We start from the raw sequence: 15,634 nt of genomic DNA, 5'->3' as shown, positions 1-15,634 counted from the left end.
CAGTGTAATGGAACTACAGTATAAAAATCGAAGTACAGTGTTGGGCTCTAAGCTCTCGTATTAAAGCGACCACCTCCCGTAAGCGACCACCTAGGACACCCAGGCTTGATATTTTGGATGGTCGCTTACGTGCTTACGGGAGGTTAAGGTTCGACTGTACTATAAAGTCCAGCATGCAACGGAGAGAGAAAAGTGACAAGACGATTTTCTTCCAACGTCACCAGAGATCATAGATCTTGTGCTTGGCCGCGCAAAACCTCGTCTCACAACTTGATGTCGCCGTAAGGAACTGGCGAACATTTGACTTCACACGTCTCTCGAAGGGCACTTCCGATAGGGGTACGTAATAGTTGTCGTATATGAAGTATAAAATTGCGTTATTGAACAAGTTGCTGTACGAAAATACTGCAGGCTAGAAAAAAATGTTTCCGTGAAGTCCTGGGAACAATTTCTTCACGTCCTTTTCCTCCTTTGCTCGAGCAAGAAGGCAGTCATGGTAAGTATTGTTATTGTTATCCACTTCCATCGTCCTTTGGTTTTGTATATTTCCAATTATTTACGGAAAACTTCGTTGCTTTTTAACGTAAGTTATATGGAATAGCTGAATTGGTATCACAGAACAAGTCAATTACAAACATGACGTACTTGTTTCTCGTAGTCTGAACAAGAACAGCCGAAGAAGAAGAGGACTTTTCGTAAGTTCACCTATCGAGGTGTCGACCTCGACCAGCTTCTTGATTTATCTCATGATCAACTTATGGAGTTGGTTCACTGCCGTGCCAGGCGAAGATTTTCTCGTGGACTCAAAAGAAAGCCGGTGAACCTTATGAGAAGACTGAGAAAAGCGAAGAAGGAAGCTGCCCCGATGGAGAAACCCGACGTTGTAAAAACACATCTGAGGAACATGATCGTTCTTCCAGAGATGATCGGGAGTATGGTTGGTGTTTACAACGGCAAAACTTTCAACCAAGTGGAAATCAAGGTAGGTATCAAGAACTACTCATTGATTTGTTCTAGTACGTATGTTTGCAATAACAAAACAGTGTCGGCAGAAACGAATGAAAGCTACTCGCATTATCAAGGGTATAGGTTAAACACAATTACTGGTATCCCAGTGGTTTACTCTGTGGTCCTTAAGTAGAGAAACAAAGTAATATTGTAGATAAACAAAAAGGAGAATAATAGCATACGAGTGACTTCACCATTTTCTGATGGTTTCCTGTTGGATCAACTTGTGTGCAAAAAAAGTTTGGGGGCCATCATTTGCAGACTATAGTGTTTCAGGGAGCCTTGTTCGTGCAAAGTGGAATCCAGTGCAATAACAAGAAAAGTAAAGATCTCTAGATTAGGTTGATAGAATTATTTTCAGCTGATAACGTTTTTTTTTTTTTCACGCCAAACTAAGTTAAAATTGACATATTTACATTATCTAGAGATCTCCATTTCACCTGTTTTTTGTGACGCCAAGAAAAGAAATAAAATTTGATTGTGCTTAAGAAGAAAAATTTAAACTTCCCACATTCAGTTGTCTTTTGTTAGTAAAGGACTTGATCTACAAACAGATATAAGGGAGTCGCTGACCATTTAGGAGAGTACAGTTGACACTGGATAACTGGAACCCTCACTAACTCAAACCAAAATTGATTTCCCTTAGATTTCCTTCATACATTTAAACTATAATTTTACTGTAGGTAACTCGAACCCTTGATAACTGGAACCTCCCATTAACTCGAAGCAATTTTAATTTCCCTTCAGATCATTTTCTATTTAATTTACCCGCAATAACTTGCACCATGTTTGTCAATCAATATGACAAGTCAAAGCAAACAATACTGTGGTCCAAAACAGTGAAATAATTTATTTTGAAGCAGTTGTGTATTCTTTGTCTTTTTGCTATTGTTGTTTGCATTTTCTTACATGCAGTCAGGGAAGTTTTGCTGCTTTGGGGAAAATTTAACGATAGTGCATTGTATCGTCATAAAGCTCTGTTGTTTAACTCCTTTGAAATGTCAATAACTCCCTCATGTCCGTTGACTTGACTTATCTATATTAAATTTGATTTAAATTTACACTGTATGAATATAAATGCGGTAAACACTGTCTTTTCCCTTATTTTCAGCCATTTGTTCTCAACTCCTGATAACTCAAACTCCCCATAACTTGAACCTTTGTAAATTTCCCTTGAAGGTGTGAGTTATCTGGAGTCAACTGTATATTGGGGCAAATTTAATGTAACTCTTACTAGCCCCTTACTTAATTATATTAACTTGTCCCCTAATTAAGGAGTATCAATACTTATGGTTCTGGTCAAACATTGGGAAAGTAACAGGATTTTAAAATCACTTTATTTGGGGAATTTAAATACTTTAGCTTTAAATAACTTAAAACTTGTAATTTATTTCAGTGATTTCAATATAATGTATTTTTTTCTCTTTGTATTGACAGCCAGAGATGGTTGGACATTATCTTGGAGAGTTCTCCATCACATACAAGCCTGTCAAGCATGGCCGACCTGGTATTGGTGCTACTCACTCATCTCGCTTCATCCCTCTGAAGTAGTGAACCAACTTGCAATAAAATATATTAAGCTGTTATTTATATGTAGTCTTCACTGTCCAACCTGTTTGACGCATTTTAACATTTTTCTTCATGAATCACTTCATCAAATGAACTCTAACAATAGCCAGTGAACAATACCAAAGAATTTTTTTTTGAGACATTGCAAATGAGCAAACAGGCTTCCTTCCTTTATGTTACAAATATCGGGCTGATATAGTGATTCCAAATATTTGATTCTAATTACAACACTTGCTCTGTGAAATCATGTGCTCAAAAAATGTGGATATTCTAAAGTTTTAACTGAACACCTGCATACTTTTGTTTTGGTTGTTGTTCCAAACTTAGTTTGGGTAATTTAAGTCTAAAAACTACTTTTTTAAAATTGAGAGAAAGCAAATACAGTCAGTAGCATAAAACTCCTCCAATAAGAGGTCTGAAAAAGAAAAGTACAAAGAATAATGATAATTCTGGAAAAAATGGAAAACAGACAAGTTTGTTCCAAGCTTCAATAAGTGTTCAATTGCTGGTCAAATTTCATGTAATACATCAAACTCAAAAGACTGTGTTTGACCACATTTCCACTGAGAAGAGGGTTAACAGTGCAAGGCGCAGTGGAGTATGTGTGGCAAACTTCAGGTTGTTTGGATATGTGGTCAAACACTATCTTCTCAATTGAAACTAAAAGTAAGGAGAAAGCATAGAGAGAAAATGAAAAAATTCTATGCTAATGAGGATCAGATATCCAACCAGGTGGTGATCATGATTTGCTTTGTCTAAACTTGATGAATTATCAATTAGCAAGATGAAAATCTGTTCATTTGCTTAATCTCCAGAACCCTCTCCACCCTATCCCTGACACTACTCATTTATAAGCTAAGATTCCAGTCCAAGAACAACAAATCCCATAATTCAAATCTATCCTTGTGAGGCTGGGTTTTAGTAGCACTTGAACATAAGCACCAACCACGGATGCAGTGAGGCGCTATCAAGTGCCGCCTTTTGTTAATAAGTTTTTCTATCAACGTTTAACATCTCGTGCACATTTTTTTTATGGATGTGCCCCAATGAAAGCCAGCCTTCATACTGCAAGATTATGCCATTATTAACTCTCATCGTACCAAAGCAGATACTAAGTGCGAATGTTTTGGAGTCAGTTCACTTGCTGTGTTTTATTGATTGTAATAAACAGGCTTCTGATATGGTACCAAATCCTACACTGCTAAATGAGCAAGCTTGCCCGCTGGACTGCCCTCTGTATTCCTCAAGAAAATCGCGTCCTGTATGCCATATAACAAATCTTGTGTTGACCAGGCGTGAGTTCATAATAGCTGGAAATTACCGTTTTTGTTTGTGGCGTGTTAATGAACCTCGACTAGCTCCCATAAACATCAAAAAAGAGCTTGGCCAATGTCCAGCCGTTGGTCAATAAGCCATGTATGCAAAATGGAGCTTTTGCCAATAGAACAAAGTGAGTCTCGAGAGAAAGTACTATACTGCGTCGGTTAGTAAACGAAACCCGCGAAATTTTTCAGTGCTCACGCTTAAAACGTCAGTTTTCCCTACAGTAAGGCGGTTAGTTGATAAAAAGGCTTGTAGCTTCGTTGCTTGACTGAACATGGTGAGGTCACCTTGCCCTTGACGATCCTCGAAAGGGAAGTCTATGTATCCCTCCCCGCCCAACGTGGCTTTTGGAGCCATCATTTATGAACCAGGGGCTTTCCATGCATAATTGTAGAAAAAAAGCGCGCTCCTTTTTTTCAAACGTTGGTTACCTTATTCAGATACTTGTGTTGCTTTGTTTTAATGCTAAAAGTAACACTTTTTTGCACCTGTGTATTTGAAAATATTTTTTAATGACTTTTAATGTTTGGTGGATTTAGCTCGGAAAGAATAGCTACAAAAATAGGCAAAACAGGAAAAATGTTCTATCTCAAAGGGAGAAAATGAGTCATATCTTCAAATCCTACATCTTTCCCACTCTCTAAACCCAATGAGGTAAAATTTAGTCCTAAGAAGAAAAAAAAACGCCCTTTATCGACGTGAACGGCACGACTGTTGTTTCAAGATAAGAATGGGTACCTTGGTGACTGATAATTAATCGACTTGTATGTACCCTAAAAATGCTAATTTTTTCGTTGATGTATAAGTTAGCGATGTGCACGCTTAAAACACCTGCCAATCCAAATGACAAACGTTTTTCTTTAAATAAGGACATAAAAGAATTGGTTGTGCAGGGTTGGAGGACAAAAAAGACCAGATTTTCAGCGCAATCGTAATTCTTATTAGGTAAGATGTTTAGAAAATTCTGTAACTAATACTTCAAAGCGTGGTTCGAAACTCGAGCATGCGAAGGTATTTGACTTCTGAAATATTGCATCCGTTCCAGTATTGCTTTCTTCGTTATCTGTTTTCAAACGGATAATGTAAGAAGTGACGATTCTATTATTGACAACTTGGCAGCTTTCGGAAACCTTTTAGCATACGTCAGTCACGTGATAGCACGTTATAATACTGAAATGCAATTCCTAAGAGTCATCAAGTTAAGACAGAGAATGTTCAAGGGAAAAAATCTGAATTTGGTCTAGTTGCCGATAAAGAATAAACTATAATTTAACCCAGTCATAATTTACATTTAGAATGAAAACTACCTCTGAGAGTCCTCGGGGGGTTATTTGATAGAACTCATTTTACTGAAGATGATTCAACTGAATCAATTTCAAGGCAATACGAAATTGTAAATGGCAATTTTCCATGGTTTCTTATTGGAAAACGAGATTTTGTTGTGGTTACGAGAGACACTTCTTAAAGTGGCTTTCTGTGGGGAGTACTCAGCAAAGAACCATCTGAATACCATGCCTAGAGAACCGGCCAAAAAAAAACCGCCTCTGTTACTCAAATGGAAAAAAAATGAATTAAATCACAGCAGTTCTCATAGATTTACCTCAAGTGCTATGCCAGGGCGTTTCTGCTTATGATTCTCTCGTTATCTGTGACTGTATATTAGAAGTCGGAAGAGTTGTCTCTAATTTCTGCCCGAAAGCTATCAAAATGGCTTGGAAATACGACATTACCTTCCACGCGATAAAATTGGAAAATGATGGTGTGAACTTTGAGGAGTCTCTGGACCCGTACTCTGCATTCCGCAAAGCATCTGAAGACTCCACAGTACCTGATCAACCTCTCTGGGGTCTGCTGGTCTGGCAAGTTGTTGGTATTTTTATACTTGGCCTAGTGTTAGTTTGTAAGTAGTTGAAATGAGTCAATTTACTGATCGTTAGTTTTGCTTTTTTATATTCCTTTTTAATATAGTGTAGTTAATACTTGAATGCATTCTCGTCCCCTGAGCCACCTGTGTCTTTTAGGGGTGGGGTGGGGGAGGAGGGGCGGGGCCTGGGTGGGGGAAATTCCCTGTGCACGAGGTAAAGGTCAGGAGACACAAAATTTAATTGACATGGTTCCTTAAAACAAGATTTTCACTTATTCAACGAGGCTGGTTTCCTTCGAAAAAACTCTCCACTGCATGATCTCTAACTAAACTGGTTCGATCATAACAGCTATAGATCTTCAGGAAGTTAAGCTGGCCTACGGGAAGGATTTTCTGTGGAGTCATTCCTCCATAACGAAACATATGAATGCCGCGGCGTACGGCCAGAACTCACCTCTGTTCTAAAAATCGAAAAACGTTTTTAGGTTAAAAACTGAGTGAGCTTTCGCTCGGTTCGCGAAATGTGGTCATAAATGAACGTCGCAAGTGGGCGTTTTAACGGGGTGGTCGTAAGACGGTCGAGATTCTGTTGTAATCCTTATTCCACCAGCCCTACCAACAGATTCGTCTTGTTCATATTATTCCACACCAAACAAATGACATTGGCACCCATGCAGGTATTGCTATCCCATGTACTGACGTCTCGATCCTCACATACAATTCAAGGTCACATGTGTGTTGTTCCTAGGTGCTGTGTCTTGCTACTGTTGTGAACGTTACTCCGTCAGGATTCCTAAGATTACAAAAACATCGAATGCTGAAGATGATCCGGAAATGGCCTCGAGCGTTCTTCTAAGAGTACAACATGGCAACAGGAGGCTGAGCGCTGATTCAGAAACTGACTGCTAAAGACAAACTTGAGCTTCACAAATGAAGTGAATGTCCAACCTACTGTAACTTGAGGAAACCGTAATAGGAAAGGATGTTGGACTGTTGTAGCGTACATATAACGTAGTTTCCTAAATTCGAGAAGCGCTTTACACCAATCATATTCTAAACTAAGGTTTCTTGAAAAGGTTTCTTGAAAAATCTAAAATGCTTTGTTCCTCTATCAATTTACCACTGATTGTGACTGTGACTGCCTGCCAAATGATTCGTAAAATAGTTGAAAAATTCGCGCGATCTGAATAGCGTGTGCAATTCAACAATTAAACGAGACTTACCTGTAAGGTGAAGTTTGATTGGAATTCTACGAGTCATTGGTCGGGAGTGTAGGAGTTGCGTGAGAGAGCGCGCGAACCTGGGAGATCAATTTTCAAATTGGCGAGTAGTCACACAAAATGAATAAAGGGTGGGTATTACAGTAAGTAGAATGGTGTATAATAGGGAGGGCACGTAACTCCTACACTCCCGACCAATGACTCGTAGAATTCCAATCAAACTTCACCTTACAGGTAAGTCTCGTTTAATTGTTGAATTCTACTTCATCATTGGTCATTGGTCGTTTCGGAGTCACGTGAGACTTTAAAGCCCATGTGACTAGGAGCCACACATAAGAAAAAGAAATAACAGTCAGTTGACAAAACTGAAGCAATTTGTATTGCTGTACAATGCGCACATGACAAGACCTTAAGGGGTACAAGATCTCAAAAGCTCATTTCCAAAGTTATTTTGGCCGACAGCAGGCAAGTTGTAAAATTTCTGGAAGGTATCATAATTTGACCATCCAGCACTCCTCATAATAGTATCCAGAGGTATCTGTGCTGAGTTAGCAGAGGAGGTAGAAGCTGACCTGGTGCTATGAGCACTAAACAGACTAGTGCTAATGCCAGATTTGCTTAATACGTGTTTAATCCAGTTGCTAAGTGTATCTGCCGAGACTGGCTTATTTGGTTTCTTGTAACTTAAAAGCAGCTGAGATGCACCCTGTCTAAAGGCACTGGTCCTCTTAACATATTCTAGCATGTAAGTAACAACACACAGCCGAGGATCTGGTTGATAAGCGACAAACTTCAGGCTGGAAATGTACCTGCCAGGCCTGGAAGTCTTTAACAATGTTTTGACAACAAAAACACATTTATCAGGGCTTAATTTCATATCTGACACACTCAGAGAGTACAGTGTTTGGCATCTCTGTCCTGACAAAAGAGCCAGTAACATAACCAACTTATGAGTTAAATCTTTCAATGTAAGAGATTCTAGAGGATGTAAAGTTTGCAAATAACTAAACACTTGCTTGACGTCCCATGTCTCAGAATATTTAGGAAGAGCAGGTCTGGATTCAAAAACCCCTTTGGTAAATCTGCTCACTAAAGGATGACTTCCAAAGCTCTTACAACCATCAATGAGGAGGCAGGTTGACAAAGCACATCTAGCACACACCAGTATGTTACAACTCAGCTAGGAAATTCACTCCCGTTTCTACAGAAGCTGAAAAGGGATCCATTTTCCTTTTACTGCAGTACTGCTTCCATCTCTTAATGTAGGGTTCATACTGCTTTTTTGTATTGTTTCGCCACGAGTCCATGACCAGGGCTGTAGCCTGCTCTGATAGTCCCTGACTTTCGAGTTGCTCCCGGATACATGACATAGGAGCAGTATTAGCTTTGGGTGTAATGGGTGAACTAGGTCTGGTTGACTTGGCTGATCTATCAGCTCCTTTTTCCGAGGCAGTTCCAGAGGATTTTGAATTACCATTCTCATGAGTGTCGGCCACCATGGTTGAGTTGGCCACTTGGGTACTAGTATGAGTCCTGTGGCCTCCTCCTCCTGAATTTTCTGAAGAGCTAATGCTATGAGACTGAAAGGAGGGAAGGTATAAAATAAATATGATTCCCATGATAATGTAAATGCATCTATTGCAAAAGCTTCAGGGTCAGGTTGGTATGCCACAAATGGTTTAACTTTGTAGTTTAGCCTTGAAGCAAACAGGTCAATGTTAGGTTTAAAACCTAATTTGGCTATTGCATCACATTACACACTTTGGTTTAGAGCCCACTCTGTTCCCATGTTTGTATTTCTGGATTCTTTGTCAGCAAGAACATTCAACTTTCCTGGGATGTGGGCTGTAGACAGCCATATATTATGATCAAGACACCAGTCCCATATAATGCGGGCTAAATTGTTACAAAATGGCGAGTGACTTGTACCCATGTGTGCAAGGGTTGAGACAGCTGTGGTGTTGTCAATCATCACCCTAACATGTTTGCCTTCAAGGTGTGCACGAAAGGCTTTTAAGGCAAAGTGCACAGCTAGCATCTCAAGGTAATTGATGTGATGGAGAGCTTCACTTGTGCTCCAAGCACCCCTCGATGTGGTGCTGCCCAGCACGGCTCCCCACCCATAAGACGATGCATCTGTGAACACTGTAATCTCTGGTTTACCATGTTGCACAACATTATATGCACTGTGCACTGAGTCTCGCCACCATTTAATGTCAGCTAATGAGGTGTCTGTAAGCTGCATGCACATATCAAAGTTCCCCTTAGCACGTTGTAAAGCACTTGTTTTATCCATATCAATCAGTCTAAAGTGTAAAGGGCCGTACATGACAGCTGGGAAGCTGGCTGTCATAAGGCCCAGCAGCGATGAGACTTCCCTTATCGAAGGGTTGCTGCAGGCAAGTATTTTATCACATGCATCTTTAAGTTTCTGAGCTTTGTCCTGGGTCAGGTAAATTTTCATTTCTATCGAATCAAGAACAAAACCCAAATAGGTGACTCTCTGTGATGGCACAAGGGCAGATTTTAAGGGGTGGATAACAAACCCCAATGAATCAAACAATTTTATAGTGGCTATGACATTAGTGACACAGTCATTGAAGTCATCACCTTGAAGGTATGAATCATCTATATAAGAGGAGGATAAGTGACCAGACTGCCTCAAAGTAGCATAAACTGGTTTTAATAGTTTTGTAAATTTCCGAGGGGCAGAAAGCCAGCCCATTGGGAAGGCATGTAAATTTGTAAAACTGACCCATCCATTCAAACTTCAGGTATTTTTTATCACAATAGGCAATTGGCACTGAATAGACATCCTTTAGGTCAACGGAGGCCATATAGCAGTTTGGCCTCATCATGTTTATGGCTGACCTTAGGGTGTCCATTTTAAAATGTTGATATTCAACGTGTATGTTATGTCGTTTCAGATTGAGGATTAGCCAAAAAGAGCCATCCTTTTTTGGGTCTGATGAAAATGGGAGATATGAACTCTCCTTTCTCATGCCCTGTGGCTTCAATGACACTCTTATGTAGAAGTTTTTCAAATTCAGTGCTAATGACATCCATTTCAGATTGTTTTACACACTGTAATGGAGCTTCCTTTTTGAAAAGGTATAGATTGAAATTCAATATGTAGGCCCTGAACCATAGACAATATCTCCTGATCAGAAGTGATCAATTTCCAATTGTCTACATAATCAACCAGTTGACCAGCTTTAAAGCAGTGTGCTCTCAAAGTAAAATAATTTGTCAGAGCAGGGATAAGCGATACAAATTTATTTACATCTACCTGGTCAAGTAAATCGTTCAGTGAACAGTTTGTAGTCACTGCTTCTTTTTCTCGCACTGTTTTTTCTGGCTGTAATGGGGTTTCTTTCCCCTCTGGCCTAAAAAAGACTTTCCATTTTTGTTGTTATTGCCAGGTTTGTCGTGAAAGCGGCGACTAGAAGCACCGGCCGCAAGGTTGCTAATTTTGTTTGAAGCCTTGATACTGTTGAGTTGGGACTGGAGTTCATCTCCAAGTAATTTCCCAGTGATTGGAATGTGGGGCGAACACAAGGCGCTGTATTCCTTGTTCAAGCAAGGCCTGATTAAATCACGACGGTGCTGGGACAAACTCTGATTACTGTGACCCAACAGTGCAATAGCATCTGTATTGATGGTCAGAAGTTCCTCCAGAGTTGAGGTGATACTGGAGTTTTTCGAGTCAGCAAGTGCAGCCATAATTTTGCTGGCTGAGCCAGTCAAGATAGCCCCAACTTTCGTGATTGCCTTCTGAATGGTCGCTACGCGGAGATCCCTCCGTTTAGCTTGATGAGTAAGCTTGTCCCAAATCTCAGAATTCACTGTTGGTACAGTGACCTTGTCACAGTTTGATGCGCAGCCATATTTGTCAAGTTTCTCCTTGTACTTCCCGTCACCAAGTTTAGCTGAGAAACGTTTGTTGACAAATAGTATGCTTGCCGAAAAGTAGCATAATTTGACAAAAAAATATTTTCATTCGGTAAATGACATTTTTATTCGCTAAAAATATTTTGATTCGGTAAATGACATATTTTTATTCGCTAAAAATATTTTGATTCGATAAATGACATATTTTTATTCGCTAAAAATATTTTGATTCGATAAATGACATATTTTTATTTGCTAAGAATATTTTGATTCGATAAATGACATTTTTATTCGCAAAAAATATTTTCATTCGATAAATGACATATTTTTATTCGCTAAAAATATTTTCATTCGATAAATGACATATTTTTATTCGCTAAAAATATTTTCATTCGATAAATGACATATTTTTATTCGTTAAAAATATTTTCATTCAATAAAAATATATTTGTTCGATAAAACCGTTCCCATGCTCCTTTTTGCATTCGATAAAAACTATTTTTATTCGATGCTTTTTTCATTTGATAAAAATGTACTTTCGATAAAGTCACATGACCCAAGGAGGCATGGCCACAAAGCATTACGGCACGATTACAGAGCTTCAAAGTGGATAGATGCGAACACAGTGCAGAGTTCTCACTCCACGCAACTGGTCACCTGAGAGGCTGTGGTTCAATGGCATGCTTAATCGACAAATGCAGAATGAGGCAATTACCCAAGATATGATGGAATGGTATGGTACTGACCCAGAGGGCCCATGTCCTTTGGAGGAACATGGATCTGTTGAAGTTGAAGAGATCGAGAATCCTTTCCCAGAAGAATTGTTCGAAGAATTCAGACAGCTAATTAATCCAATGGCTGAATCTGGCAGCTTTGGTATAGACATATATTTGAGTGCCCTTGAGGCTTACCGTGAGTTGCTTGAGTAATTTTGAATTTTCCTTTGACAACCTGTAAGTCATATAACAGACCAGCAACATGCTGAAGTTCTTCAACTGTATAATGCAGGCTTCTAAAATTTGGAAAAGGCACGTTTTATGTGCTAAAAGCAATCTTGAAATAAAAAGGAGCAATTCTAACTACAATTGTTCAAGTTTAAAATAAATTCATTTTTGATTGACATAATTTTTTAACCAAACTGAATTCAATTTTTTCTTGTTTGAAAATTGTTATGTAAATGAACATGATTGAAGCAATAAATGATACTTAGAACTGGTTACACAAAAATTAAACGATGACTAAAATTAAAACAGAACACATACATTTACATCTGTTTCTGAGCAATGTTAAGCGAAGTTGATAATTTTACTGTAGTTTTCCTTTCAAACTAGACTGAAAGCATTCATTTGCTAATTTTAATGAAATCCTTGTTTATGCTTTTTTTCTTCCACAATAAAAGGCAGTTGTTGGGACTCAACTTATCTACTATAAACATTGTTTTCATGCATTTTCATGAATTCCCACAGGCCTCATTGGCAGCAGAAAGGGGGATGGGAAAAACAATATATACAGTAAGCTTTCAATGGTGTCCAGACTGAATATACCTCACATTAAAACTCTTGTACCAGCCACAGCCAGCATGTACATGATATTTCCCATCAAAAAATATCAATGTTGGGTATGAAAAAAGGAGCAGAAAGTGTAACAGTTTATTTCAAGTATCACCTGTCAATGGCAACACTAATAGTAACTAACATTACAATAAAGAAACAGTTTTGCCTTGAGAAAGTCCACTGAACATGAGTGTTTTCAGTTCAAATGAAAACAGGAGCTTTTAATACAGGTTTTCTATGTAAACAGTTTCAACTGAGCATACTTTGTAACTAGAAGTATTACTTTCATTAATTTTATATTTTTAGTTGTCTTAATTGCCCACAAACTTACCAATGACAGGGAATATTGATTCAATGTTACAACGTTGATACAACTACATGCATAAACTAACCCAACGGGCATCTTGTTTAATTATAATAGAACTTAGAACAGGCATGCTTTATCAAGTGGTTATCAACATTAATATGGAACACCAATAACAACTTATTCAATCATAATTTCCATTTTTTAAATAACCAAAACCAAAACAGTTTGTTAATATTTTCCTTGGTTTTTAAGATGTCAATAAAAGTTTCTAGTTAAATTTTTAGACACTTAAAATTTGCCAAAGCCTTCACCACCATAAAGGAGACTTGTTAGGCAAGATTGCTTGAAATCCTCATAGCAACTGAGGGCTACTGGTAGAGAAATAGTAGAAAAACAGGTGCTGGCTTCAAGTAGTTTCTTGGAAGGATCACTGTTGTATGTCACTTCAAACTGATCGTGGGAGTGCAACTGGGTACTACCAGAAATAAACCTTACCAGGGTTTTCACAAAAGACTTGCCTGTGTTTTCATCTGAAATAAAATCATATTTCACAATAAACACCTACTGGGATATAAAAGCATACATTCAGTTGCTATGGACATTGGAAGATTTCAGCAGACTTACCACTGAAAATAACTAAAACAGAGACAAATATAATCATTGGTTTATCCATCTAAATCCTGTGGAAAAGACAAAAATACTTGACCAAAAACGGAATGAAAATGAAATACACTGCAGCAAGTGCTGTACATGTGCAAATTGAAGAAGGGCATAGTAAGCTGTGTTATTTATTTCTTATTAAGGAAATTTGTTGGAAATACGTTGTTTTATGAATAAAAATTGCTTTGTTCATCTAATATTAAGCTTCACATTTTACATGTATGCTGTCATGCAGTGCACTTCACTAACTCTTGGCAATATCTAACCTTTCAGGGAAGATGGTTCATCAATGAATTTGTAGAACCATTCACATGCTAACTTCTGTTCTGCAGACCTGGTGTCATGTTCACCATAAATACCTGTCCTCATGCGTTCATTCACCATAGTTGCATCAATGTCAACGTCATCTTTGGTTGGAAACACTTCCTTAGAAATGCTTGAGTTTTCCCGCAGTATTCTTCCTAATTCCATACAGTCTGAAGTCCTTTAAAAAAAAGAGTCCATTGCCAGGGTCCTTGTGATGATAACCTCTGTTGTCATAATGTCTTTGATTGCCCTGTCCTTGTTCAGCTTGGTAAGTGGCACATCACTGAGACCATGGCTTACAATCTTTTCTTCCAATTTCTCTCTGTCATCGGCGGTGAGTTCCTCCAGGTCATCTTTGCTAAACACCTAAACATAAATGTTTTTTTTAATTAAAGTTAAAACAACTAGCTTTTTAATTTATCCAACGTCTCAGGTTTCCTCAGGTGTTTGAGTGACAATCAACAGAAATGTATCAGGCCTTCAAGTCTATTACAGGATAAAAGGAGAGGAAGCCTTGCCTTTGTGGTTAGTAGCGTTTAGATCTGTACATGTCCCAGGATTTCACGTCTAATCTCTCGTGTTCACAGTGTAGTGTTTTTTGCATTGATATCAGCGTTTTCCTTGAGCATTAGTTTGTTAAGAGTGGACTCTTCTCAAAGGCTTTTTGTGACGGGTGACTGTTTATTTGTTTATTTAAGGTATAATTACTACATTGGCACTCACTCGGTGCAGCCTGAGGACTACTTTCCAGTATTTCTGGTGGCACAGTACTCACTGATGGCCTGCCTCACTTCACTCCGTATGATCGAGCGATTTAATTCCATGCTTCCATCCATCCTCTGCATTTTGACAACATAAAATGGCCGATGGCGGGAAGCTTTGTAACCGTGCCGTAATGCTTTGTGGCCATGCGTCCTTGGGTCACGTGACTTTATCGAAAGCATATTTTTATCAAATGAAAAACACATCGAATAAAAATGGTTTTTATCGAATGCAAAAAGGAGCATGGAAATGGTTTTATCGAAAAAATATATTTTTATCGAATGAAAATATTTTTAACGAATAAAAATATGTCATTTATCGAATGAAAATATTTTAACGAATAATATGTCATCCAATAAAAATATTTTAACAAATAAAAATATGTCATTTATCGAATGAAAATATTTTTAGCGAATAAAAATATGTCATTTATCGAATGAAAATATTTTTAGCGAATAAAAATGTGTCGTTTACCGAATGAAAATATTTTTTTGTCAAATTATGCTACTTTTCGGCAACCATAAAATAGGCCCTTTGCAGCTAAGCCATCACGTGACCTACTTTTCATAAAATTATGGGTTATAACTTAACAAATGCCAGAAATGGAAAAAGCATGTCGAAAGTTTGAGGCCCCCATCATTAAGGAATGAGATTTTATGACAGTCTGAATTTTTAAAAGAATAAGAAGATTTGTATGGAAAAAGTTGTTGGAGAGCAAGGTCTTGCTCTCCAGCAACATTTTCCATACAAATCCTCTAAATTTTCCGAAAATTCAAGCTGTCGTATAAACCTACTCTTTAATGCCAGGGGCCCCAAACTTGGCCATTTTGGTATTTTCGATGTGCTCTTTCCATTTCTGGCATTCTTTAAGTTATAGCCCATAATATGAAAATTTTCTCAGAAAAAATTTGGTCACGTGACCCCAGCTGCAAAGGGCCTATTCTACCAGTTTGGCGGTTACGGCCTCAGACGTCTTTTCTTCGGCATCATAGTCCTGACTAATGTTGCCGAAAAAGCTTGTCGAGGGGTCCTCGACCTCGCTGAAACTTTTCGGTGGCGCCTGCTCTTGTTGAGCACGAGTCACCTGAAGCAATGCGCTAGAATCTACCGAGTCGGCCGATTCATCCCCAGACGCCTCATCGCTGAGCACATCGCGACGAGGAGCATCGCG

The 15,634-nt window shown here is 38.5% G+C and overlaps 4 protein-coding genes across 4 annotated transcripts; 2 read left to right on the top strand and 2 right to left on the bottom strand.

Moving 5' to 3' along the window:
* Positions 1-407: 407 nt before the first annotated feature.
* Positions 408-2,594, top strand: LOC110063324 (small ribosomal subunit protein uS19-like). The gene is made up of 3 exons (XM_020770298.2): positions 408-496; positions 659-982; positions 2,446-2,594. The coding sequence occupies exons 1-3, from the start codon at positions 494-496 to the stop codon at positions 2,557-2,559; spliced, it is 441 nt and encodes a 146-aa protein (XP_020625957.1). The 5' UTR covers positions 408-493; the 3' UTR covers positions 2,560-2,594.
* Positions 2,595-5,057: 2,463 nt separating this feature from the next.
* Positions 5,058-7,993, top strand: LOC149108202 (uncharacterized). Its single transcript, XM_089295541.1, has 2 exons — positions 5,058-5,800; positions 6,513-7,993. Exons 1-2 carry the CDS (start codon positions 5,608-5,610, stop codon positions 6,671-6,673), a joined length of 354 nt encoding a protein of 117 aa, XP_089151667.1. The 5' UTR covers positions 5,058-5,607; the 3' UTR covers positions 6,674-7,993.
* Positions 7,994-8,737: 744 nt separating this feature from the next.
* On the bottom strand, positions 8,738-9,709 carry LOC149108201 (uncharacterized). Its single transcript, XM_089295258.1, has one exon. It carries the CDS (start codon positions 9,707-9,709, stop codon positions 8,738-8,740), a length of 972 nt encoding a protein of 323 aa, XP_089151384.1.
* A 2,780-nt stretch (positions 9,710-12,489) lies between these two features.
* On the bottom strand, positions 12,490-14,713 carry LOC149108200 (uncharacterized). The gene is made up of 3 exons (XM_089295540.1): positions 14,425-14,713; positions 13,662-14,067; positions 12,490-13,265 (listed from the first exon to the last, which is right to left on the bottom strand). The coding sequence occupies exons 2-3, from the start codon at positions 13,864-13,866 to the stop codon at positions 13,024-13,026; spliced, it is 447 nt and encodes a 148-aa protein (XP_089151666.1). The 5' UTR covers positions 13,867-14,067; positions 14,425-14,713; the 3' UTR covers positions 12,490-13,023.
* Positions 14,714-15,634: the final 921 nt, after the last annotated feature.

The sequence above is a fragment of the Orbicella faveolata genome, unplaced genomic scaffold, assembly GCF_042242905.1.
Source record: "Orbicella faveolata isolate gen_17 unplaced genomic scaffold, um_ofav_v1 contig_26, whole genome shotgun sequence".
Lineage (NCBI taxonomy): Eukaryota > Metazoa > Cnidaria > Anthozoa > Scleractinia > Merulinidae > Orbicella > Orbicella faveolata.
The sequence above is the reverse complement of the archived record's forward strand: the minus strand, read 5'-3'. Positions and strand labels throughout refer to the sequence as shown.